The sequence below is a fragment of the Phoca vitulina genome, unplaced genomic scaffold (assembly GCF_004348235.1).
Source record: "Phoca vitulina isolate PV1807 unplaced genomic scaffold, GSC_HSeal_1.0 scaffold41, whole genome shotgun sequence".
In the NCBI taxonomy this organism is placed as follows: Eukaryota; Metazoa; Chordata; class Mammalia; order Carnivora; family Phocidae; genus Phoca; species Phoca vitulina.
The window spans coordinates 3506097-3533512 of NW_022589744.1; the positions used below are offsets into that span (position 1 = coordinate 3506097).

At 39.8% G+C, this 27416-nt stretch overlaps 1 protein-coding gene across 2 annotated transcripts; it reads right to left on the reverse strand.

Moving 5' to 3' along the window:
- NOL11 (nucleolar protein 11) lies at positions 1–24473 on the reverse strand. 2 transcript variants are annotated; one of them, XM_032429773.1, is made up of 18 exons: positions 24257–24473; positions 21964–22077; positions 21784–21840; positions 19920–20068; positions 18733–18790; positions 18279–18423; positions 15778–15966; positions 14025–14101; positions 11989–12112; positions 11276–11364; positions 10310–10378; positions 9659–9843; positions 9383–9508; positions 9002–9232; positions 8503–8584; positions 7532–7624; positions 1987–2094; positions 1–1824 (listed from the first exon to the last, which is right to left on the reverse strand). In XM_032429773.1, exons 1-18 carry the CDS (start codon positions 24395–24397, stop codon positions 1708–1710), a joined length of 2154 nt encoding a protein of 717 aa, XP_032285664.1. In that variant the 5' UTR covers positions 24398–24473; the 3' UTR covers positions 1–1707. The 2 variants fall into 2 exon arrangements, with proteins under 2 accessions (XP_032285664.1, XP_032285665.1); XM_032429774.1 differs by having other exon boundaries at positions 2–1824; positions 8503–8581; positions 24257–24472.
- Positions 24474–27416: the final 2943 nt, after the last annotated feature.

Genomic DNA, 27416 nt, shown 5'->3' on the forward strand with positions numbered 1-27416 from the left:
AGTAGAGAGGAAAAAGGTACACAGTCTATATGTAGTGAACACAGATGGATTTACTTTCCAGAAAGATTACTGCAAACCCTCAGAATTATTACTCTACAGCTGGATAGATAAGATCCATTATTCAGTAACTTGATTCAATAACCATTTACTGAACACAAATTATGTGCCAGCGGTCCTATGTTTAGTGTGCAGAAAGGGTAAGACACAAGCCTTGGCTTGAAGGACTCAGCCTGTAAGAGTCTACTGTCAATTGTACCTCAATTAAAAACGTTTTCTATATGCCCTTATAAAATCCTCATTTCTAAATTTAGTGACTCAGACTGTAGGCAACCTAATTTTGTACTTATATTGGGCATCAGCAATGTTTCCATGATATTTACAACCAAATTATTAAACTTCATAATAAAAACTGTGAAAGAACCAGTATTATTTATTTATAAGGACATATATAGAAACTCTACTATGAAAACCTGCATTTTTTATTTCTGCTGAGAAGTATGCATCACTTTAAATTGAGCAAGAAGTCCTATTATATAAAGTGAGCATGACACTTAATATATGGGGTTACCCTTGTGATTCTTTTCTCTCAGGATTAAAGAGAGATTAAGCAGACCGAGGAAAAGAAGCTGTCTGTTAATTGCCATAGTTGTAACTAAAGTTTACAGAGAGTGCCTGAGCTAAAATGAAGCCTTTCTCTAATGCAAATTACGTTAAGCAATTGGGATTCTATAACTCTGGGCTCTACAATCACATTTGAACTTATATTTCTGCACTAGAATTTACAGGAATTTTTGTCTTTAACATATTTTAACGCTTCAAGTTAAAACAGGTTTTCAAAATTATTTACTCAACAGAGACTTGCACAGCTCAGAAGTGTTTCAGTTATTTATAGGGATCTTAATTCATCACCTGAAAGAATGATTTCATTTTTAACAAAGATGTATTTGAGTTTATTTTCAAGAAACAAAACACCCATTTCATCTACATAAAATCCCTCATTTGTCCTAAATCCAAAGAGTTAAAATGGGAAATTCTATGGTCAATCAACCTATAAAACTATTTTCAGAAGAGACTTTTTTACTATTTAGTAATACAAAAACCTAAGTTACCAACTAATCATGAAGATAGTCTCAGAGATACTAAATAGAAAGAAGTATTGTTCGACTCCTGAGCATGTGAAGAAGGTACGTGGAAGTAGGTAAAGGACAGAAGAAGGTGGCAGAAGAGAAGCAATATGCCTGCACAGAGACCGTCCCCCACCCTGCTTACAGAAGTCACCTCCTTTGTCACTCGGGAGCACAGACATGCTCAGACAGCTTCTGACTCTGATAAAACTACATTCTTCTTAGAATCACTGTTTCAATGGTGATTTTTTTTTTTTAACTAAATGAAGAACTAATCAAAACACACAGTAAGAAATTAGATTTTTATCAATACACAAATATGTTTACTTAAAATCAGCTCAGTTACATATTTAAAAAAAGTTTCAGAACCTCTCCCCACCACTGTCCATAAACTAAAATAGGTTCACGTGAAACCTACAGTCCAACTTCGGCGCATCAGTAAGTGATGGTCCAGGTACTAGCTGACACATTTCTCTTGTCACTGAGAGACAGTCACAAACAAAACACATCTCTTGCCTGGATGAGTAGAAGAATTCACATAAAAGAGCTTCATAAAATGTCTATGAAGGAGAACTGGTAATTATCAGAAGAGTTCCAGCACTTCAATTGAATATAATTCTCTATTGTTCTTTTCTTGACTTAGTTTCTGCAGCTCACGAAAACTTACTTCAATCTTGTTGAGCTCGGAACAAATGCATATCTAAAGAAAAAAGTTTCAGAATAACTTTTACCATAACTTCTACAAGAACAAATCCTCCATGACTACCTATAACTATTCCAAGATAAAAATTTAAGAATAAATCATAATTTAAGTGATACCTGGGTACCAACGAAACTCAGTATATATCAAATAATCACAAACCTGGGATTTCACAAACTTGTAAAGACTCAACAGTAGCCTTTTTGCTTCTGGTATCATTACCACAACAGTAAAGTTCGCATCCAGAAGTAGACATATCCAATCCATAATCTGAAGACAAACAGGAAAAAGAAAGTTAAGATTTTATTTATTTTTTAAAGATTTTATTTATTTATTTGACAGAGAGAGACACAGCGAGAGAGGGAACACAAGCAGGGGGAGGGGGAGAGGGAGAAGCAGGCTTCCCGCTGAGTAGGGAGCCCGATGCGGGGCTCGATCCCAGGACCCTGGGATCACGACCTGAGCCGAAGGCAGACGCATAATGACTGAGCCACCCAGGCGCCCAAGTTAAGATTTTAAATTTAATTTTAGGTTAATTCATTTTACAAAGTCCAGAATTACATCCATTATAAAAATTAGTCTTGTTTAGGGGCGCCTGGGTGGCTCAGTTGGTTGAGCGACTGCCTTCGGCTCAGGTCATGGTCCTGGAGTCCTGGGATCAAGTCCCACATTGGGCTCCCTACTCAGCAGGGAGTCTGCTTCTCCCTCTGACCCTCCCTCCTCTCTCTCATGCTCTCTGTCTCTCATTCTCTCTCTCTCAAATAAATAAAATCTTAAAAAAAAAAAAAAATTAGTCTTGTTTACAAAAATCTAAACATTTTAAGTTTAGAAATGGAGTAATTTCTAACCAATATAAAAAACTTTTTTGATTTACACTTGCTATTTTACAAGCATAACTGAATCTTTTTCATAGCATTAATCAGTAAAAAGAAAGCCAGAGTGATATTTAATCCAAGAAAGAATGAGTACTTTTTATTAAAATTTTTTTTAAAAATTGGGGCTCTTGGCTGACTCAGTTGGTGGAGCATGAGAATCTTGATCTCAGGGTTGTGGGTTCAAGCCCCATATTGGGGGTAGAGATTACTTAAAAATAAATAAATAAATAAATAAAAAATTGGCAGTTAACAAAAAAAACAACCCACTCATCTCCTATTCTGAAATATACACAATGCCCCCAAAATAGGGTGTTGTGTATTAAAAATGAACTACCATGAACTAAAATACATTACTATACATTTATTAAAGTATTCTACACAGTTCTACATCTTCAGATGGTGTAGTTAACATGCAAATTATCACTTCTCATGAAAAAGCATTAAGGAAACTGATTTATCCATCTGGGTGGAGAGGGGAAGCCTGATCCCTATGAAACTCCTTACACCAAAATATAGTTTATATGTATCAAGGAATTAAACACAGAAAAGGACACCATGAATGTACCAGGGAAAGAAAGGGTAGTTATTTTTATTTTTATATTCTCAGAGTAGGAACAGCCTTAAGCATGACATAACCATAATGAAGCCAAAAAGGAAAAGCTTAATAATTTAAAGAATTAAAATTTAAAGGGGCGCCTGGGTGGCTCAGTCAGTTAAGCGTCTGTCTTCAGTTCAGGTCACAATCTCAGAGTCTTCGGATTGAGGCCCATGTCGGGCTCCCTGCTCAGCAGGGAGTCTGTTTCTCCCTGTCCCTCTGTCCTCCCCCACCCCCCATGCTCTCTCTCTAAATAAAAAGATCTTTTAAGGGCACCTGGGTGGCTCAGACGGTTAAGCGTCTGCCTTCAGCTCAGGTCATGATCCCAGGGTCCTGGGATGGAGTCCCGCATCGGGCTCTCTGCTTGGCGGAGTCCCTCTGCCTCTCTCTCTCTCTGTCTCTTATGAATAAATAAATAAAATCTTTAAAAAAAAATTTAAAAAAATATATCTTTTAAAAAAGTAATTAAGGGGCACCTGGGTGGCTCAGTCGTTAAGCGTCTGCCTTTGGCTCAGGTCGTGATCCCAGGGTCCTGGGACTGAACCCCACATCGGGCTCCCTGCTTGGCAGGAAGCCTGCTTCTCCCTCTCCCACTCCCTCTGCTTGTGTTCCTGCTCTCGCTCTCTCTGTCAAATAAATAAATAAAATCTTACAAAAAAAAAAGAATTAAAATTTAAAAATGAAATTAAAAATTAAAAACTTACCTTTGGCAAAAATTACACTGAAAAAAGTAAAAAGTGATAGGAAAAAAGTACTTATAGTACACTCCACAAAAAAGGCTAACTTCTTTGGGGCGCCTGGGTGGCTCAGTCGTTAAGTGTCTGCCTTCGGCTCAGGTCATGATCCCAGGGTCCTGGGATCGAGCCCCGCATCAGCTCCCTGCTCCGCGGGAGGCCTGCTTCTCCCTCTCCCACTCCCCCTGCTTGTGTTCCCTCTTGCACTGTGTCTCTGTCAAATAAATAAAATCTTAAAAAAAAAAAAAAAGGCTAACTTCCTAATACAAAGAGAATTCTTTATTAGCCAAAATTAAAAAGACAGAAAATGCTATTGAAAAATGGACAAAGAACCTAACATGGCAATTCAAGAACGGGGCTATAAATAGGCTAGAAAAGATGGTCACAACCCTTCAGAAAGGTACTGGCATTTTCCAAACTAAAAATGTGGGACACTGGCTGGCTCAGTCAGAAGAGCAGACTCTTGATCTCCGGGTTGTGTGTTCAAAAGCCCCATGTTAGGTGTAGAGATTACTTAGTAAGAAGAAAAAAAAGGGGGGGGGGGAGGTTGATCATTAAAAAAAAAATTTTTTTTTAACTAAAAATGTATGTATTCTTTATCCAGTAATGTCACTTGTGGGAATTTACTCCACAGGTGTTTTCTCATAATTACACAAGAATATCTGTATAAAGATGCTCACTGAAGGTTTGTTTAAAATAGTAAAAAAACTGTAAAAAACTTAAATGCCAATCAACAGGGGACTGATAATTTAAAAACTATCCACAAAATGAAACAGTATGCATGGTTAAAAAGAATAAGGCAGGGGGTGCCTGGCTGCCTCAGCTGGAAGAGTGTGCAAGTCTTGATCTCAGTCATGAGTTCAAGCCCCACACTGGGTGTAAAGATTACTTAAAAAAAGAAAAAAAAAAAAAGAATAATGCAGATGTATGTTAACTGCTCTAGAAAATGTCCAAAACACAGTACAGAATGAAAAAAGTGAGGTTCAAATAGCATGCATACTATGATCTAATTTGTGTTAGAAAGACAACAGGAAGATAAATTAGGGTATAGAAAGAAAATTTCCACAGAGGGGAGGGCGATGGAGGGATGAGGTAACTGGGTGTGTGTTGGGGAGGGTATGTGTTGCAATGAGCACTGGGTATTATATAAGACTGATGAATCACAGACCTGTATCCCTGAAACAAGTAATACATTATATATTAATTGAATTTAAATAAAAAACTAAATTTAATTAAAAAAAAGAAAATATCCAGACAAAAACAAACTTTTTCTTTTTTTTTTTTTTAAGATTTTATTTATGTATTTGACAGAGAAAGACACAGTGAGAGAGGGAACACAGCAGGGGAAGTGGGAGAGGGAGAAGGAGGCCTCCTGCCGAGCAGGGTGCCCGATGCAGGGCTCGATCTCAGGACCCTGGGATCATGACCTGAGCCGAAGGCAGATGCTTAATGACTGAGCCACCGAGGCGCCCCAAGAAACTTTTTCTTTTAAAGGTTTTATTTATAAACAAATAAATAAATAAATAAAGGTTTTATTTTTTTTTTTTAAGATTTTATTTATTTATTCAACAGAGAGAAAGAGACAGCAAGAGAGGGAACACAAGCAGGGGGAGTGGGAGAGGGAGAAGAAGGCTTCCCGCGGAGCAGGGAGCCCGACGCGGGGCTCGATCCCAGGACCCTGGGATCATGACCTGAGCCGAAGGCAGACGTTTAACGACTGAGCCACCCAGGTGCCCCAAGGTTTTATTTTTAAGTAATCCCTGTACCCAACATGGGGCTCGAACTCACAACCCCAAGATTGGACAGTAGTATGTTCCACAGAATAAGCCACCCAGGCGCCCCAAAAGAAACTTTTTTTTTTAAAGATTTTATTTATCTGACGGAAAGAACGAGCTAGAGAGAGATAAAGCGCATGAGTGGGGGGGAAGGCGAGAGGGAGAGGGAGAAGCAGACTCCCCACTGAGCAGGGATCCTGCCATTGGTCTCGATCCCAGGACCCTGTGTTTATGACCTGAGCCAAAGGCAGACACTTATCCAACTAAGCCACTCACGCCCCCTAAAAGAAACTCTAACGTTAGTTATCCCTAAGAGGCACTATAGGAGTGGAGATGCAACCTTTGGTATTGTTGGAATTTTTGACTACGAAAGTTAACTACTTAACAAAATTTTAAGTAGTTAAATTAAGGGTTTCAAACACTTAATTAGGGTAACATATTCTTAGACCACAATAAACTTTTTAAAAAAAATTTTTAAGTAATCTCTACACCCAACGTGGGGCTTGAACTGACAACCCCAAGATCAAAAATCACATGCTCTCCTGACTGAGCCAGCCAGCCAGCCAGGTCCTCCTAACCACAATAAACTTTTTAATGTTTTAAACTGCTTAAATAAACACTGTATTTAAAGAGTACCAAGAGATTCTTTGAAAACATTTTTATTAATCTTTATTCTCTTATTCTTAAGAGATTAGGACACTTATTATCACCCTCTCCCAAAGAAGCTAAGAAAATTCTTGAAAAGGGTCACAATAAAGAAACAAGAATTTTTTTTTAAAGATTTATTTAGAGAGAGAACGTGTGAGACACGCATGCATGAGTTGGGGGAGGAGGCGAGGAAGAGAAAGAGAATCTCAAGCAGACTCTGCGCTGAGTGCAGAGCCTGATGGGGGGGCTTGATCTCACAACCCTGAGATCATGACCTGAGCTGAAATGCTTAACCAACTGAGCCACCCAGGTGCCCCAAAGAATCAGGAATTTAAGATGTATTTAAGTTCTATAGTATAGAATTATGGCTCTAAAAATCTATCTACCAAATTGAGAGATGCTCCCCACCTCTCACTCCAATGGTTTGTATATATGGTGAGGGAGAAGGTTCATATGAACCAGAAGACAAAGGGAAATCAGTAACTGAATTCCAAGTTCTGACATTATATATAACATTTTTTTTTTTTTACAGTTTTCCCAGTACCAGGTCAAATTAAAAAGATTATCTCACACCTATGTTTATTGCAGCATTATTTACAATAGTCAAATTATAAAAGCACCCCAAGTGTCCATCGACAGATAAATGGATAAAGAAGAGGTGGTACATATATACAGAATTACTCAGTCATTAAAAAGAATGAAATCTTACCATTTGCAATAACATGGATGGATCTAGAGGGTATAATGCTAAGCGAAATAAGTCAGAGAAAGACAAATACCGTATGATTGCACTCATATATGGAATTTACAAAACAAATGAACAAAGAAAAAAGAGACAAACCAAAAAAACAGACTCTTAAAGAGAACAAACCATTGATTACCAGAGGACAGGTATGTGGGGGGATGGGGTAAATAGGTGAAGGGGAGTAAGAGTTCACTAATCATGATGAGCACTGGGTGTTGTATGGAAGTGTTGAATCACTATATTGTATACTTGAAACTAATATAATACTGTGTATGTTATCTATACTTGAATTAAAATAAAAAGTAAAAAAATAAGTTAAAAAATTATTACCTTACCTGGTTCAGGGTTGGAGGGTGTAGCCCAGGAAGAGTCATAGTAGCATTTTCACTACACTTCAGATAAAGGAAATACAAATACTGGAGAAATAGCTGGGTAGGAAGAAAAAGGACAATTTATCACCTTGATAGAAAAATGTTCTCTCTATATAAAGCTAACAAAGAGACTGAAGAATTTTAAGAAGCTATTGAATTTAATTATACATCAAACAAATATGCTAGACATCTGGGGACACAAAAATGAATAAAATGCAGGCTTTGCCATCAATGAGGAGTTCATCTGGTTTGGGAGCGGTGGCCGGGGAGCTTATTCTGTTTGTAAATAATAAGTAGAAGAGAAAAAATCCGTCTCTCAGCAATTTTGTTCCTACTTAAAAACAAAAAACACCCAAAACATGTATCTATACATGTATGTATGAATGTATTTTAAAAGTAATCTCTACACCCAACATGGGGATCGAACTCACAACCACGAGATCAAGCATCACATGCTCTACCAACTGAGCCAGCTGGGCACTTGTTTTTAGCTTAGATGGATTACCTGGCCTTTAGCTTAGATGGATTACCTGGCCTTCAGGCTTGGCACTAGGAACATGCTAAGATCTGCCAACCAAAAGTCACTCGTCTCCTAGGCACAATTTTTCAGCGTGGGGGCTGGGAAAACTCTTATTCACATGAAAGAACCTGAGAACCTTTCAAATGCCCTAAAGCTGGTTAGAGTTAAGCAGTAAAATTTAAACCAGAAATAAGGGGCACCTGGGTGGCTCAGTCAGTTAAGTGTCTGCCTTCGGCTCAGGTCATGATCCTGGTGTCAGAGGATCGAGCCCCGCATCAAGCTCCCCGCACAACAGAGAGTCTGCTTCTCCCTTTGATCCTCCCCCATCTGGTGCTCTCTCTCTCAAATAAATAAATAAAATCTTAAAAAAAAAAAAAAAAGAAATAAAATTCTATAGATGTCTAAGAACACTTACAGTGACATGTTGTGCCGGGATGTCTTTCAAGTGAGGCAGAAGAAACATTTCGCTATAAGCTGAATGAAGAATTGCATTTCTACTTAGGACTAAAGGAAAACCTTGTTTCAATAAATAAAGGCTTTTCTACTGAAATTATGAGTAACTCCCTTCCCCAATGATATCTCTTCTAAATTTATAGGAAGTTTTACTTTTCTCAAAGAGCTCTATCACTGACCTTTCTCATAAATACTAGAGGTCACTTGGAATATTTCACCCCTATAACTGGTATTTATCCAGAATACTAATTTTTAGAATCGATAAAGTTTCTGCCTTCACAAAGCTTCTTAAATCAGGCTTAAGTAAGTTGTTTGCATATACTCCATTTTCCAGCAGAAACTGAAAAAGATGGAAAAACAGAAAAGCAAGCATCTGAAATGATCTATTTACTCCCTAGGTACTGCGTGGCACTTGACTGTAGGTAAAGAGACAAGGCCAGGGAAACTATTTCAAAGGATACAGCAGAGCTGCTCTCTTTGGTATCACAGGGCACGAAGTGGTCTCCTCTGCTGCGTCCCGAGGCTTTTCATTTAGCTCCCGGTCACAGTTATCACAGTTTTCCTCTTCAGGATTGAAGCCATTGTGAAGAATTTCCGTTTGCTCTTCCATTTTCTCCTCTTGCACAGAATCACTATAGTCAGAAACTGAATCCATGTTGATTTCTGCTTCTTGAAGACTGTCGTCACTAATGCTACCGTGTTAATTGAAAGTGAGAAATAATCCTTATCACTGCATGATCTCACTGGAAAAATGTTCATTTTGTAAGCAAAGTTTCAGAAATCAAGTAATGTAAAAGATTAAAAATGCAGTCACGAAAAAGGACCATCAACTTCTAACTCACCTCAAGAAGATTTTTAAGCACGCGCAGGTGACCGACTCAGGAACGTCCGGGAACTGCCGCAGACAGAGCTGTAACATCTGCACGTCTGCCTTCTCGAGGGCAGCCTCCAGCAAGCCAGGGCACAAGCTGAGACAAAACACCGGGACTCAGGTTTGTATCTTAAGAAAAATCTCAATCGCAAATAATGTATAAGCTTTTTCAGAGTATGAAAATCAGTAAAAAAAACAAGGTCAAAGAAGTTATGCATATCAAGTTTGGTATACAGAAAACACTTACCTGTAAGAAAGCACATGTGTTTGGATAAGTTGCATCAAAGAGTTCCGGGGATAAAATGATGGTTCTGCTTTATGTCTTCCCAGAAGTTCTAATACTATGTCCCCAATAACAGTATGAAAGTCAGGTGTCTGCTTAATAGCCAAAAATTTACATAGTTCTACTTCAATGTGTTTTTCTGAATCTTTCTGAAAGGGCAGAAGTAACAGAGTTCAGTCTGGTACATTAATGTCACTCTGAACTTAAAAGTTCCTAGCTCAACGTTTTCTTAAATCATTAACAGTATTCATGCACTGCCATGAAATTGGAGTTGATGCTACAATTCACTACACAAAGACAAACTACAAAACACAACACAAAACAAAACACAATGCCAGGGTTTAGAAATCAAATTCTCTAAGAGGCTAAGTTACAAATATATTCATTGCAAAGGGGAAAGAGAGAGTGATGAGGCCACCACCATTACAGTGACCTCACAAAATACTTAGTAAGAGCCAAATAAGCCAAAGTACTGGAGAGCTCTGACAACCTTAATACACTATACAATTGTTAGCTACAGATATAAAAAATAATCATAAAAATTAGAATGAAAAGTAGATGGGATTTCTTTTAACCACCTGAGTTGATTTTTCATATTTCTAATATTGTACTTACCTTTATAGTTGACAAAAGTTGTTTGGATGCTGGAGGCTGTACACTCACTTCAATTTTTCTTCTCCTTAACTGGAATTAAGTAAATTGGTTAGGATCTCAAAGTGTCCTAAAGAACCTTATACTCTAGGGGCGCCTGGGTGGCTCAGTCGTTAAGCGTCTGCCTTCGGCTCAGGTCATGATCCCAGGGTCCTGGGATCGAGCCCCACATCGGGCTCTCTGCTCAGCGGGGAGCCTGCTTCTCCCTCTCCCACTCCCCTTGCTTGTGTTCCCTCTCTTGCTGTGTTTCTCTCTGTCAAATAAATAAATAAAATCTTTAAAAAAAAAAAAAATAAAAAATAAAAAAATAAAGAACCTTATACTCTAATCAAAAACTTCTGAAAATACTTTAATTTTGTTATAGTGAAAAGTGGGTTTATCTCAACTAACTTAAATACCTTTAAGACTTCTAACGTTTTTGTTTCTTAAGCAGAAAATTTCTATACTCAGGAAGGCATCATTACTAATTGCAAACTGTGCATTTTCACGCCTATGTCTTACACAAACACATGCCCATAAAAATTAACTACTAGACAACACATGTCATTTCTGGATAAAAGATGTCAGGTTACTGGGTTCAAGATTCAAATTGCTGTCACTAAGATCAAAACTATAGGGGCGCCTGGGTGGCTCAGTCCGTGGAGCGTCTGCCTTCAGCTCAGGTCATGATCTCAGGGTCCTGGGATTGAGTCCTGCATCAGGCTCCCTGCTCAGCGGGGAGTCTGCTTCTCCCTCTCCCACTACCCCTCCCCCCAGTCGCGTGCATACGTGTGCTCTCTCTCTCTCAAATAAATCTTCTTTTTAAAAAAAAAATCAAAGCTATAAGCGTTGTAGAGATGCAAATCATTAAGATAATTCCACCTTTTTCTTTTCTTTTTTTTTTTTTTTTCATATTTGCATTAACATTTCAATTTCAACTACCAAACTTACAATTCTCTTCGACTGCTCTGAGTTCTGGGATCCAAGTCCATATCCCTGAGATGTTTCCCAGTTTACAAAATGAGGCACAGTCTGAAGGCCTAAGAAAACACAAAGTATACAATTTCTGAAATTTTTTGACCTACTAGATTTAGCCAACCAAAGAACAACAAAAAACAACCACTTGTGCACAATTTAAGAGAGGCTTTAACGATCACTGAATTCCCCTGAGAACCCCAGATCAGTACGTCACAATACAGTCTAAGGCTATGCGCCCAGCAACACTAAGCCAACAGATGAGACCACTGGTAAACCCAGGAGGGTAAAAGTATTCATGATTTTGTCTGGGGGACTCTCCCATTGCCCCTGAAGTCAGAACACTGGTGTTCCAAACAGTGTAGCTCTTCAGCCTGCAGCAATACCTGCAATGGAGACTGTTCCCAGGCTAGATACCTGGGTCAAGGAAACTTCAAAGAACACTGTCAAATTTCAACATCAAAAATGGGCTCTGTAAACTGATGGTTTTAGAAATCTACATCAAACTGAAAGTTAATAAAATGGTTTATATTAATAAAAAACAGAAGGTCCTGGGGCGCTGGCTGGCTCAGTCAGTACAGCACGCAGCTCTTGATCTCAGGGGCATGAATTCAAGCCCCACAATGGGTATAGAGGTTACTTAAAAAACAAACAAACAAAAAATAAGAACTACAAACAGAAGTTCCTACCTGGATCTTGACTATGCTTGAGTTTTCCAAGAGCACCTGCTAATGAAGATACTTCACACTTATATGGAACCACAGTAAGAAATTTTCCATGTAGCATAAATAAATTTTCCCCATAATACCAGAGCTACAAAAAAATGTTATAAAAAATGTAAGCAATTTTTTTTTTTGCTTCTAAGATCTGAGCTGCATTTATAACAATAACTTACGGTATGAGCAATCTTAATATAACAAAAATGACAAAACAAAGTTAAGCAACTTTCCAGAATAATCTCACATGTACAACTTATTACCTGGGTAGGTTTACACAGCTCTTATTTTTGCCCACATCTGAATAAAGCATAATTTAAAGGACACTCTTTACTCATAAAAATCTGATCAATATATGCATTTAAAATAATTAACTAATTAATTTATTTTTAATTTTTTTTAAAAAGATTTTATTGGGGCGCCTGGGTGGCTCAGTCGTTAAGCGTCTGCCTTCGGCTCAGGTAGTGGTCCCAGGGTCCTGCTTCCTGCTCGGCGGGAGGCCTGCTTAGGCCTGCTTCTCCCTCTCCCACTCCCCCTGCTTGTGTTCCTTCACTCATTGTGTTTCTGTCAAATAAATAAAATCTTTTATTTATTTAGTTATTTTACAGATTTTATTTATTTACTTGACAGAGGGAGACACAGCGAGCGAGGGAACACAAGCAGGGGGAGTGGGAGAAGGAGAAATAGACTCCGGGCTGAGCAGGGAACCCGATGCAGGGCTCGATCCCAGGGCCCTGGGATCACGACCCGAGCCGAAGGCAGACGCTTAACGACTGAGCCACCCAGGCGCCCCTAATTAAATTATTTAAAAGTAACATTGCCACTGTTATACATCTATTAATGTAATAATTACTAAGGGGACCGTAACAGGGCACTCTGTTAATGACGTACTAGATGAAAAAAGCAGAATTTAACGTTGTTTCTATCTTATCATTCCAATTTTTAAAATAGTAAAATATAAGACAGATATATGAACAAAAAGCTTAAAGGAACATGGAAATCAAACAAGTTTGTTAGAGTGGTAGAACTGTGAATGGTTAATTTTGTTATTATTTGTTTAAATATAAATTAAAATTATATTGTATGCTATGAAATCCAGTCTCCTTATGCTCTAATCACAATTATTTGTAACATCATATTATCTTGATTACATTTTATTTATATATGAATATGCATTCACTAAACAATCAATCCTTTCTGAGCACCTCTGACAGACACTGAAGATAAAATGGGTAACAAAATACACAAGGACCCCTGCATCAGAAAGTTTGGTCTGGTTCACTAAAATTTTAACTCTTCGATAATTCTTACGTAAGGGGCGCCTGAGTGGCTCAGTTAAGCGACCAGCTCTTGATTTCGGCTCAGGTCATGATCTCAGGGTCTTGGGATGGAGCCCCGTGGTGGGCTCTGCGCTCCTCAGGGAGCCTACTTGAGATTCTCTCGCTCCTCTCCCTCTGCCCCTCCCCCTGCTTGTGCCTGCTCTCCCCCTCTGTCTTTCTCAAATAAATAAATCTTTAAAAAATTGTAATTCTTACGTAACTCCACGATAATGTTTACCATATAACCTAAAAGACTAATTTATTAGGAAAAGTAACAGCCCTAGTGTATGGTTCAAAATACAGAAGTAGGGGCTCCTGCCTGGCTTAGTCAGTAGAGCAAGTGACTCTTGATCTCGAGGTTGTGAGTTCAAGCCCCACACTGGATGTAGAGAATACTTAAAAAATAAAAAATAAAAATATTTATAAACAAATACAAAAGTAAAAACATCAGACCAAAGAACAGCTATGTTTTATTTACTCATTGTTCTCCCTTGATCTAAAATTGCCTATAACTGAAAATTGACAAACTTAACAGAAATTGAAACAATAACCTTGCAGGTAAAAAATAATTCTCAATTTATTTTAATCAAAAACTGCCAAATTATTTAAATCTGAAGTCTCTTCCTTTATACTACATTTATCACGCACAAAAGTAACTAAATTTGAAAATCCCCCGAAACAAAAACTTACTTGACCGCTGGTCCCCTGTGGTAGCTCTTTGGAAGTCTGTAGTGTTTGAAATTTTGTGTTCCATATGGAGAGGCATTCTATAAAATAAGACATACAAATTCAGATGTCGTGCCACATATAAATATGTGACGCTGAGGGTGGTGGGGAAGGAAGTGGGGAGACTAGGGAGAGTCATAGTTAAACACATAAGTCTTGCTTTATGAGGTATAAAATGAGTAATAACGACAGTGATTGCCACAGAAACTCAAGGAAATGAGATCTTACGACAAGAAGTGGACATGTGTGGGGGAAGAGGGCATATGGCATATCTATGTACCTTCCCCTCAATTTTGCTGTGAACCTTAAACTGCCCAAAAACATAAAGTGTTAATAATAACAATCATAATAAATTAGTAATAAATGTTGATATGGAAAGGGCTCTAGGACCTCTCAGGTAAGTGAATAAATAAGGTGCACAAGTGTTAATGGTATGCTACCATTCATGTAAAAAGAAGAGGAAAGAAAAATTAGTATTTGCTTGTACACATGTGAAAACACTCTAGAAAGAGACATAGGAAGCTCTAACAGTAGTTACCAGGCTTTGAGGGTTAGAGCAGGAACCAGAAAGAGGGATGATGGTGGGAGGGAGAGAAGCACAGCATGGTAAAGTGACGAAGCACCAGGACTGAAGATCAGTAAGGTCTATGGCCTAAGTAAAGAGTCCTTCTACTTAGTTATCCAATACCTGTCTGCTAATTTGTAAAACAGGAGTGTTATTAGTAACCACTTTCTCTCCTAGTATTGTTGGAAGATTAAATGATACAAACAACAAGGTAATATACATAAAAGGCTTGGCACAGTACAGCTATGCTGTAACTAGTAGCTCCTATCTTAATAGTAAGAGGGAGAAACATAAGAACAAAGTACACAGATGAGGACAGGCAGATTAAGTGTACAGCAGGGAGCCTGGGCTGAATAAATCAAAGGATTCTTGCTCCGAAATTGAGAAAAGAGACTGGAAAAAGTGGATGGGGGTCTAGACTGGGGAGAGCCTGAATACTAGACAAAAGATTCTGAATTTCATAGCATTGCCTGAAAGACCCCACTCTCGCGCTGGCCCGAACAAATGTGTTCTTTGTGACAGACAACGTGTGTGTGTGTGCGTGCGCGCGCATGTGTGCACGCGCGGAGGGGTATTTGGGGGGCAAGGTGAAGTGAAAATGAGAACAATGCTCTGAAGTCAGAGATGAAAAAGCATACTAGCAGTCCCTGAATTTCAAGTTGTCCAAGTCCAGTGGATTTCCTTTCTGCTGAAATGTCACCAGACTATGAATTTGAATCCCTACAAGGCTTACCAATGATCAAATGCCTATGGGCTGGCACAGACACTGGCAGTTTTTATTCCTTTAAGACATTAGTCATGAGCAACATAGTGATACAAGGAAATGTGTTCAAAAGATGGGACACCTGGCTGGCTCAGTCAGTAGAGCATGTGACTCCTGATCTCAGGGTTGTGAGTTTGAGTGCTGGGTGTAGAGATAAGTAAAAATAAATAAATAAATAAAATAGAATAAAATAAATTTAAAAAATATTAACGAATGTAAGATGAAATCACAGACCTATTCAAGGAGAGTTAGGAAGCTACAAAAATAATTTGAGTATGACACTAGAGAAAATGAATAAGTGATAATAAATAAAAAAGAAAAAGAAGACTAAAGGGTACACTTTGAAGGAAAAATCCAAAGGACTTCTTAATTGATCAGATTTCAGTCACCCTTGGAAGCTGGTAGCGGTGGTCCTAGGACCGCTAGGTGATCTTGATCCAGGACGGTGAGTGCAACACCATTTCGAGCATTACCAGACACCACAGTCTTGAGCAACAGTGACCTAACCACCCTCTGATTTTTTTCTGGGTCACTTGGATGTATTGGTATCAAGGTTTCATATATACATCCATCAGAGCCTGTTGGAAACAAGTATTTGTTATTCATTATCAGTTGAAGGACAGTTCTCTATCTGTTACAGTTAAAGGTACTAGGTTGTTTATAAGTTGTACCAATTTGATTCAGGATACACCCAGAAAAATAAACAAATTTAACAATCACATCGCTCTACGCTTTCCCTTAAATTGTACTACAAACCTCAAGTTGAGGGAGGAATATTATTAATAAAACTCTCAGTAAGAAATGTCACAACAGCTAAATACTTATAATAAAATATGAGAGGGACCTGCAGGAAGACAATCTAGTCACTAAAAGGATATACCTCACATTCAAAATTAATTAGCCTTCTGGTCTATACATGACATTTCTCGTTAATGTATCACCCTGAAAACCGTATGAAATTACTGTTTTTTGGCATGTCAATTGAATTTTGGCATGTTATTGTGGTTCTAGCTATGTTACAGGAAGATTTTATGACCCTTTGGTTCAGACTCCCTTATTTCAGTGTTCATTCAGTAAGCTAAAAACTTAACTTGTAAGCTTTCATTTAACAGTAAGTATATCTGGGGCACCTGGCTGGCTCAGTCGGTAGAGTATGCAACTCTTAATCTCAGGGTTGTGAGCTCAAGCCCCATGCTGGGCATGAAGCCTACTTAAAAAACCAAACTAAACCAAATCAAGCCAAACCACTAAGTATATTGTACAGATTAAACTATAAGAAAACCAGTCCCTTGGGGCGCCTGGGTGACTCAGTTGGTTAAGCGGCTTCCTTCGGCTCAGGTTGTGATCCCAGGGTCCTGGAATCGAGCCCCTCATCGGGCTCCCTGCTCGGCGGAGAGCCTGCTTCTCCCTCTACCTCTGTCTGCCGCTCTGCCTACTTGTGCTCTCTCTCTCTCTCTCTGTTAAATAAATAAATAAATCTTAAAAAAAAAAAGAAAAGAAAAGAAAACCAGTCCCTCTTAAGCAAAGGCATTAAGTGGATTCCAAAGACCTTCTAGATAAGATAAATGATGGGAACTTTTTCTTAATAGCCATTGCAAACATTTGCACATTAAAAAACTTCACAGATTTTTTAACTGGGGTGGGAGGAAAGGATAACTGGGTGATGGGCATTAAGGAGGGCACCTGATGTAATGAGCACTGGGTGTTATATGCAACTGATGAATCACTAAATTCTACCTCTGAAACTAATTAAAAAAAAGACAATAAAAAGATTTTCAAATTGTGATAATATGGGAATAATGTCCTTGTTTTTTCCTCCCTTAATTCTCTCAAGACAACTCCAAGAGGAGCCATAAAGGGCAGGATGAAGAGGACACCACAAGGCATTTTTCTTTTTCCTAGTCACCTAAGATCAGGGTTATACTTTAGACCATTAGATAGAGATAATCTACAAGGCATCAACAAATCTATAAAATGCTGGCTGGCATAGGCCATTAATGCTTTGTTAGATTCCTTTAACTCACCTGCCTCCACCACTGTTCAAAGAAGGGTACCCTAAATGTTAAGGCTAGAAAAGAATTAGAGGAGTCACTCAATACCAACCTTAGTTTTATTATTATTTATTTATTTTTAAAGATTTTATTTGAGAGAGAGCACGCGTGTGCGAGCACAACTAGGCAGAGTGGCAGGCAGAGGGAGAGGGAGAAACAGGTTCCCCACTGAGCAGAGAGCCCAACGCGGGGTTCGATTCCAGGACCCCAGGATCATGACCTGAGCCGAAGGCAGATGCTTAACGGAGTGAGCCACCCAGGGGCCCCTTATTTTATGCTTCACTAATTACAGTATCAAAGAACCTGGCCTTATGATGATAAAGATAAAAGATTATTTTTCCCTTTTTTATTGGTATTATGTTATTATTTATTGCTTATGATACATCTTTTTTTTTTTTAACAGATTTTATTTATTTGAGAGAGAGAGAGAGCAAGCACAAGCGGGGGGAGAGGCAGAAGGAGAGAGAAAGGGAGAAGCAGACTCTCCGCTGAGCAGGGAGCCTGATGTGGGGCTCAATCCAGGACCCCAGGATCATGACCTGAGCTGAAGGCAGATGCTTAACAGACTGAGCCACCCAGGCACCCCTTATTTCTGGTTTAAATTTTACTGCTTAACTCTAACCAGATAAATCTTAAGACATAAAAGTTACCTACAGAGAACCACTGACTTAATCATGACCCGATATGGCAAAGTGCAAAAAATGAAGGCACAAATGCTTGTAAGAAAGCATGTGAAGGAAAGTGCTACAATAGAAAACTGCAAAAAACCTAAGACTCTAACTCAGAAAACCCACCATCCTTTATTTACAATCGCTGAAAGTTTAAAGAAAAATACTTACTTAATGACATCAAAGAGATGAATTTCCGATCCACAGATGCACTGAAACTCTGTATAACAGATTTTTCTTCTTGTCCAAGTAAGAGCGTGTATTTGCTTAAGGTACGTGAGTTAAACATTTGTATGTAAGCAAAGTAATTTCCGTGCTGCACATAAAAAGGTTATTTTATTTAAAAATATTCCCATTTCAACCAACTATATTTAAACGTTAAAGCCACTTGTCACTCTCTTCTAATTACTTTAATGAGTGCTTAAAAACCTCTTGTCCAATTAAAGTAAAAATGTTATAAAAAAAATTATTTCTTCATAACTAGCAGATTTTTTAGTATTTAAAAAAGATACACAATAAAAAAAAATCTTCCAAGAGAAATACTAAAGCCCAATTTTAGTTTAAAAATAATATATGTGAATTTGAAATGTCACAAAATAGGCCAGGAATGAAAGCTATCACTTACTTTTTCAGTAATAAAGATTAAAACAGGATGCCTAAATACCATGAAAATCTTTGTCCACCTAAAAAAATAGGAAGAAAAATTATAAAATGCCAAATCACCAGCTGAGAGAAACCTATCAATCTAAATTTCAGAGAATATTTTCTATTAAATATTTTTTAGAGTGAAAGAGATGTCATGGAACTTAATTCAGGGCTTCAAAATACACATCACACAGAATTAGTAGGCATTTCTCTGTCAAATGAATTTGTGGACTAAATGCAAGTTGCTGAACTTCCCAGAGCTTTGAAGACCACGTGAATTGTAATCCAAAGGGGTGGGTGGTGTGACAGTATGCAGTGTTATTCAACTTATTTGATCCCTCCCCTCCCCTTTTTCAGTCACTTTTGGGAAAACATTAGGATCTCACCCGCCTTCTTTAAGTGACAGAGGGATATGAGGTACAGGGAGGGTAAAGGGCTTGTAACCAAGGCTACATAGCCAGATTCTGGCAAAGTGGCCATCAGAACTCAGGTCATCTACCTGTATCCCTTTTTCCTAAAGATTTCCTCCAAACACAGTTGCTCACACATTAGAGGCATTCAACAGGGCAGTCCAAGATACACCTGGTCGTTGTCCACATTATTCACTAAGTACAAGCCTTCCCTCTGACTTTTAGAAATTGAGCTTGCATCAAGTGGGCCAGGACAGGCAGCAAGTTAACTAAACAGGAAACATGATAAAATAATGGGGATTGGAGAAATGTGAAATCATGAAAATTTGAGTCATTTTCCCAGTTTTATTCCAGAATCTGGGAAAAGCAGGGTGCTCAAAACACTAGCATGATGTCACTAACAACAAACTGTACTTGTCCTCAGGGGTAAGGGTTCTGACCTTGGCAGTCAGGGCAATATAACAGAAACAGAGGTTTTGGTCTCATGGCATTACCCACTTCATCTTCAAATAACTTACTATCCAGTCTTCTGTCATCGAAACAGGACTCATATGACCCTACAGTTTCCCCAATCACCTATTATTCTAGAGGTTTTTGGAGGATGCTAATTTGGTCAATGGCATATAAATGGTTTTTAATTAAGCTTTTATTAGGTTTATAACCAGAATACTTTTGAACAAGGGAAAGAATGTTATAAAAAACACGCACAGTACATTTTTATTACGGAAAAAATTCACTTACAAGTATTGGAACTTACTTAATCACTTCTTCATCAGAGATAACAGTTTCAATTTTCTGCTGGGGCTCCGCAAGCAAGGCCTCTAAACCACGAACAGCACCTTCCTTGAAGAGTACTAAGGGTTCTGTCCCTTGTATTGAATGTATCCTATATATCTCAGCTGGCAACTAGAAGAACATAAGAATACAATGTTTTTAAAACATTCTAAAACAGCTGCTACCTAAGAGAATAAGGACATTTATAGAAAGCTTATTTTTTAAGAACTGATTTGTTTTCATTTTGATTCAGCTTTATATGGTTCCAAAGTCAAATGTACAACATAAAATATACACAGAAGCCTTTTCCTCCTATTCTGCCTACCCTATCCCCTGCTCTCCCCTTAAGTCATCACTTTTTAAAGATTTCATTTATTTATTTTTAGAAGATTGTATTTATTTATTTAGAGAGAGCATGGGTGAGCAGGGGGAGGGGCAGAGGGAGAGAGAATCTCAAGCAGGCTCCGTACTGAGTGCAGAGCCCAATGTGGGGCTTGTTCCCATGACCCTGAGATCATGACATGAGCCTAAATCAAGAGTCAGACACTTAACTGACTGAGCCACCCTTAAAGTCATCATTTTTATGCATTTTTGGTTCATCCTTCCATTGGGAGTGCTGGAAGTTAGGTACAAGCTGGATCTCCAAACCCTGAAGGTGGGGAGCAGTAGAGACGAAGGCAGTACTGCAGTTTCAAGCAGTCCCGGTCCTGGATGAGGACTGGTGCCGGAATTAAACTACAGCCTGTAAGCCCAAGAAAAGAAGTTAACCCCACTGTAAAATTAAGGATCGTGTCACTGCAAGGTAAACAAAAAGACGAGGGCCAGCAGACAGCACAGTTAGCTAGACAGAAGTTTTAAGGGTCCAAGGGATAACTGCCATTATATCTCAATCAGTTCTATTATGCGCCACTTCTAAAATTTGCCAATTATATTTAGTTAGACATTCAGAACTGGAAGGGACTTTCAAGGTTACCCTAGTTTGAGACCCTCATTTTATAAGTAAGAAAAGTTAATTAACACACTTTAGGTTAGGGGTGCCTGGGTGGCTCAGTCTGTTAAGCTTATGACTCTTGATTTTGGCTAGGGTCATGATCTCAGGGTTATGAGATCGAGTCCCTCGCCTGGCTCTGTGCTCTGAGGGGAGTCTGCTTGAGATTCTCTCTCTCCCTCTCCCGTGCACCCCCCACCCACCACTTGTGCGTGCTCTCGCTCTCAAATAAATAAATCGTTAAAAACACACACACACTTTAGGTCATCAGTAGAAAAGGCACAGTTACTCAAGGTTCTTACTGCATTCTGTGCACTCTAAAAATATATAATGTATAAAATTGGCAGGGTCTGTTCTACCTATTTTAAGAAAGGGCACAGTGAAGTTCTCACATGGGACACACCATAAACATCTAAACTCATGGAAAAAACTGCAAACATATCATTCAGGAATTATTTAAATCCTTAATCTCATGTAATAATAAAGTTTCTATTTTCTAATATATTAACTCATGAACTAAGATGTGTTCCAAGATATGAATGAAAAGCTGATATAACTTTTATGGTCACTTTCACAGATGTATTTAAGATAAGCAAAATACTACATTACAAATTATTCCATCTCACCAATAAGCTAACAGACACATTAGAAAATCCAAAGACTAATGTGTGAGCCTCGGTGGCTCAGTCGGTTAAGCGTCTGCCTTCGGCTCAGGTCATGATCCTGGGGTCCTCGGACTGAGCCCCGCATCAGACTCCCTGCTCAGCCGGGAGCCTGCTTCTCCCTCTCCGCGCTTGTTCTCTCTCTCCCAAATAAATAAAAATCTTTAAAAAAAAGAGAAAAAAATCCAAAGACTTACTGTAGCTTTAAATACTTTATCCAGGTTTACATCTTCATTACTCCATATTCTCAAAACCTTAAATCAACACACACAAGTTAAAAAAGCATGCCAATTTCTACTTATATCTAACACAAATAGTTAATAAATCAACATTTGATTTCTGTTATATGTTATTATATAAAAAGTTTTAAAACTCACCTTATTATCATGTACAACAATATACTCTCCAGTTTGAAAGTTGCACACAGCTGGACATGTTATAATTTGACCTTGTTTCACTGACCAGCTTCCCAAGGGTTTCTGATCAGAAACCTAGTAAAATCAAGATAACATAAAATATTCAAAAAGTCAATTTCAGACATTACAAGCAATTAAATTTACAATCAAGACAAAGAAAGAATTAAAATAATAACATTTAGGGGCGGCTGGGTGGCTCAGTCGTTAGGTATCTGCCTTCTGCTCAGGTCATGATCCGGGGTTCTGGGATCGAGCCCCGAATTGGGCTCCCTGCTTGGCGGGAGCCTGCTTCTCCCTCTCCCTCTGCCCCTGCTTGTGTTCCCTCTCTCGCTCTCTCTCTTTCTCTCTCTGTCAAATAAATTAAATCTTTAAAAAAAAATAACATTTAATAAATTTCCTAAATTAAAAAAGTAAGTAGTCACAAAAAGACAAACACTATACGATTCCACTTAAGACAGAAAGTAGAATGGTGGTTGTCAGGGGCTGGGGAAATGGGCAGTTATTGCTTAATGGTACAGGGTTTCAGTTTTGCAAGATGAAAAGAGTTTGGGAGATGGATGGTGGTGATGGCTGCACAACGTAAACATACTTAATACCCTGTACGGTACACTTAAAAAACAGTTAACATAGGGGCGCCTGGGTGGCTCAGTCGTTAAGCGTCTGCCTTCGGCTCAGGTCATGATCCCAGGGTCCTGGGATCGAGCCCCGCATCAGGCTCCCTGCTCTACGGGAAGCCTGCTTCTCCCTCTCCCACTCCCCCTGCTTGTGTTCCCTCTCTCGCTGTGTCTCTCCCTGTCAAATAAATAAATAAAATCTTTAAAAAAAAAAAAAAAAACAGTTAACATAGTAAACTGTATGTTGTATGTATTTTACTACAATTAGAAATATAAAAAACTTGGGGTGCCTGGGTGGCTCAACTGATTAAGTGTCTGCCTTTGGCTGGGGTCATGATCTGGGGGTCCTGGGATGAGCCCCCCATCGGGCTCCCTGCTCAGCAGGAGTCTGCTTCTCCCTCTCTCTCTCTCAAATAAATAAATCTTTAAAAAATATGTAAAAAACTTTTAAAAATTAATTAAAATGAAAATATAACTGGACGCCTGGGTGGCTCAGTTGGTTAAGTGACTGCCTTCAGCTCAAGTCATGGTCCTGGGGTCCTGGGATGGAGTCCCACAACAGGCTCCCCCTGCTCTGCCGGGAGCCTGCTTCTCCCTGTCCCTCTGCCTGCCACTCCCCCTGCCGGTGCTCTCTCTGTCAAATAAATAAAATCTAAAAAAAGAAAAAAGAAAATATAACTAAGTTACTAAAAAAAAAGTAAATTAGCAACACTTTTCAGTAAATAGTACACTTAAAAGAATGGGATTCCACTGTGCCTTGGAACGGGGGCATGGGAAATTGAGTAGGTATAGCTGGGATCATGCCAATTCCAGTCACTGTATTTTTATGCAGGAATTGCAAAACTTTTAAGTCCACTTAACAGTGGAGGTAAAAGCCAACAGTGTCATCAGAAAGACTCAAGACCAGCAAACACTACAGGGAATGTTGGCAACCTGTTCCAAAACTTCAAAGTAGATAGCTAGCTTCTTAAAGACACGGGAAACTATGTTCAGCAGTCCAGATAAAAATAATTACTTTCTATGAGACCACTAAAAGCAAAACCGTTTAGGAGTGGTGAGTCAACAGTTTGGATAAAAAGGGGGCGGGACCTATAGAGCCTGCCCAAGACTCAACTCCAGGATTTACAGCGTGGATAGTTCGTTGGCAATAGACACTCGGAATCAAGATTCCCATCAAGCTACTAAGAAATCAAATAAACAAAACAATCTGCAAACCTTTTTTCCCCAAAGAGGGGGGAAAAAGTGCATGGGCACAAAGTTAAACCACTGTTCCCACGCTGCCGGTCATTCTCTCCCGCCCAATCTCTGTTCAACCCTCCTGCGGACAGCTGGGGTAACAGAAACCCCGGGAGGGGATCTTAAGGCCATCTCCGGGAGATGCGAAGCGAAAGCACAGGTTTTCCTTTCCTTTCTGAGTCTAGCCCACGTGCACTCAGACGCTCTGCCGCCGGCAAGTCGGAAATATGCCTCTCTCTCCAGAAAAACCACCGACTCCTATTCTAGACCTCATTCAGCGTCCGGGAGAGGCCAATAAGCCGCTCGACGATCTTTCTGAAGCTGTGAGAAACCTGCAGCTCTGGCTCCGTGCTCAGAAAGGGGCGAGACCTCAGCGGGGGGCTCTCCGATCATATCACCCTCACCTTATAGAGGATGACGGTCCTGCCGCCATCCGTCACTAGAAACTGGTCTGTTTTGTCGCTCTGCTCCACGCCTAGGAGTCCGTTAGGCCCGGCACCCAGTGGTACCGCAGACAACGTGAATCCCTCTTCCAAGGCTGCCATTTTGGGCAAACCCAGGGACTGCAGCGCATCCCTCCCGGCAGGCTTTGCGCTTTCTCTCGCGAGAGCTAGAAACCCAACTGGACAGACACTCGTCAAATAAGAAACCTGTTTGCCGAGCCGGCGACCTCTGGCGGGCGCGGCTGGCGTGCCTGGCTGTGGGCGCCGCCGGGTGGGCGGAGCCGGGACGTTGCTTGTAGACTCCGCCTCCCAGCCACGCCCCTCAGAGTCCCGGATGTACTTCTCCGGAGAAGGGGTGGCGGGCTGGGCATCTCTTACCTGTTGTGTACGGCCGCTGCAGCTGCGGCGCACTTTTCAGCTAAGGATTTGAGAGGCTGAAGGGTGGGCGTGGCAACTAGGCAAACAAAAGTAAGCTCCTTTTTCTTTTGTTTTTTTGTTTTGTTTTGTTACTTTAAGTGAACTCTTTGGAAATTCTTACCACGGCCTCAAGAAAACAGTGTGCTAAAGAAAATAAATGTACCTCCTTAGATAAACTCTTGATAAAGTGCTGTACCCAAGTGAAATGCCTAATCCCCCTGCTTCTCGGAAGCTTCCCTAGGCGTCTAGGATCCGTGGCCTTTCGGACCTCCCATCTGTCTCAGTCTCCTTTTGTTCTCTGAGCCTAAGGACAAAGCGATCTCCAGCTAATGAGAACCTGCCAGGTGGAAGGTGAAGTCGAAGGGTCGGTCCCCTCAGGCAGTTTTTAGCAAGACATCATTTCTGGGAGAGAGTTCTAATGTAAACGTGATTGATTTAACTAATAATGTAAAAAATCAAAAAGATAAGTAGTTCATGTTCTTAGGGAGAAACCATCTAAATAAGCGATTACTAAACAAACCTGTACTGTACTGTGTGTTGACGTCACATGGCAAAATTTAAAGTAAGCATCCACACAGATCGGATCCCCTTGTGTGCGGCAGTTCTTCATGGCTACAACACTACGATACTGGAAAAAAGAGAATATTTAGCTATTGAAAAGAAATCAAATACCATAAATTCTTTCTTTTTTTTTTTTTTTTAAGTAGGCTCCACACCCAGCGTGAAGGCCAACCCTGGGGTTGCACTCACAACCCTGAGATCAAGACCTGGGCTGAAGAGTCAGACACTTAACTGACTGAGTCACCCAGGGGTCCCAAATACTATACATTCTTCATCGGGCTAACAGACCTTTTATTTTTCAAAGTTGCCAAAGAATTTGACTATGAATTTATGGCCCCTTTGTTGGTTAGAAAAGAAAACTGTAAGATTCAGTCCATCTTGGCCTTTGTGAGACCTTCCTTGTCCTCCCAGGACAATTAATCAGCCTCTCTACTGAAAATTGTTTGGTACATACTGCCCGAGGTTTGATCCCAGGCTAGACATTTCCTCCTCCTCCAGGAAGTCTTCCCCAACTCTCTGGGACTGGATTAAATGATTCAGTGCACCAATGTTATTGTAACATGTGTTATCCAGTACTGGGATGGCCTAGTTACTCATATATCTGTCCCATTGTGTTTTATTTCTTTGAAGGAACTCTGGATTTATCACTAGTATCTGGCATAATGCCTGTCCCATAAATATTTGTGGGACCAACGGATAAACAGTGAAAGCTTATTCATAATTTTGAATTTGTGCTTTCCCTTTCCTTCAGCTTAAAGACTTTATTTATTCTTATTTTTTAATGATTTTTTTTTTTTATTTGAGAGAGAGCACAAGTGGGGGAAAGGGGTAGAGGGAGAGGGAGAAGCAGACCCCTCACTGAGCAGGGAGCCCCACGTGAGGCTCGATCCTAGGACCCCGAGATCATGACCTGAACCAAAAGGCAGATGCTCAACCAGCTGAGCCACCCAGGCACCCCTAATTTTTTTTTTAATTTTTATTTATTTATTTATTTTAGAGAGAGATCGAGAGCACAAGCAGGGGGAGTGACAGTGGGAGAGGCATACTCCTCACTGAGCAGGGAATCTGCTTAAGATTCTCTCTCTTCCTCTTCCTCTACCCAGCCCCCCTAAAATAAATAAATAAACCTTGAAAGAAAGAAAGGAAGGAAGGAAGGAAGAAAGAGAGAGAGAGAGAGAGAGAGAAAGAAAGAAAGAAAAGAAAGAAAAAGAAAGAAAGAAAGAAAAGAAAGAAAGGAAAAGGAAGGAAGGAAGAAAGAAAGAAAGAAATAGAAAGAAAGAAAGAGGGGCGCCTGTGTGGCTCAGTTGGTTAAGCGTCTGCCTTCGGCTCAGGTCATGATCCCAGGGTCCTGGGATCGAGTCCCGTGTTGGGCTCCCTGCTCGGCAGGGAGCCTGCTTCTCCCTCTGCCTGCCGCTCCCTCTGCTTGTGCTCTTTCTCTCTCTCTCTCTGACAAATAAATAAATAAAATCTTAAAAAAAGAAAGAAAGAAAGAAAGAAAAATAAGTGGATTCTCACATCTGCTCTGCATTGGATCCATTGTGGTATCCCATGTCCTGCAGTGCCTGTACAGTTCCAGAGTGCACCAAAAAGGGAAAACAACATCTAATCTATTTGTCTTCCTGGAATCTCTAAAAGGGTCTCAAGACTCCCAGAGTTTGAGAGCTACTATCCTATAGAAAACAAGGTTACCTGTCTAAGGTCAAAACTCCATGGCTCAGGGCGCCTGGGTGGCTCAGTTGGTTAAGCGACTGCCTTCGGCTCAGGTCATGATCCTGGAGTCCCTGGATCGAGTCCCGCATCAGTGCCCTGCTCGGCAGGGAGCCTGCTTCTCCCTCTGACCCTCCCCCCTCTCACGTGCTCTCTCTCTCTCATTCTCTCTGTCTCAAATAAATAAATAAAATCTTTAAAACAAAACAAAACAAAACAAAACAAAACAAACAAAAAAAAAACTCCATGGCTCAGAAAAGAGGATGGAGCAACTTTTCCCTAGTTCTAGAATCTGGATTAAGTGTAAAGCCCTTGAGAGAGTCAAAGTAGGAAGAAAAAGTAGGAGGGCTTCCACCTCAGAAGTGAAGTCTGAGCCCCCAACCCTCCTTATGCCCAGGAGACCTTAGGACCAGGAAAAGAATAGCTGCACTAAGAA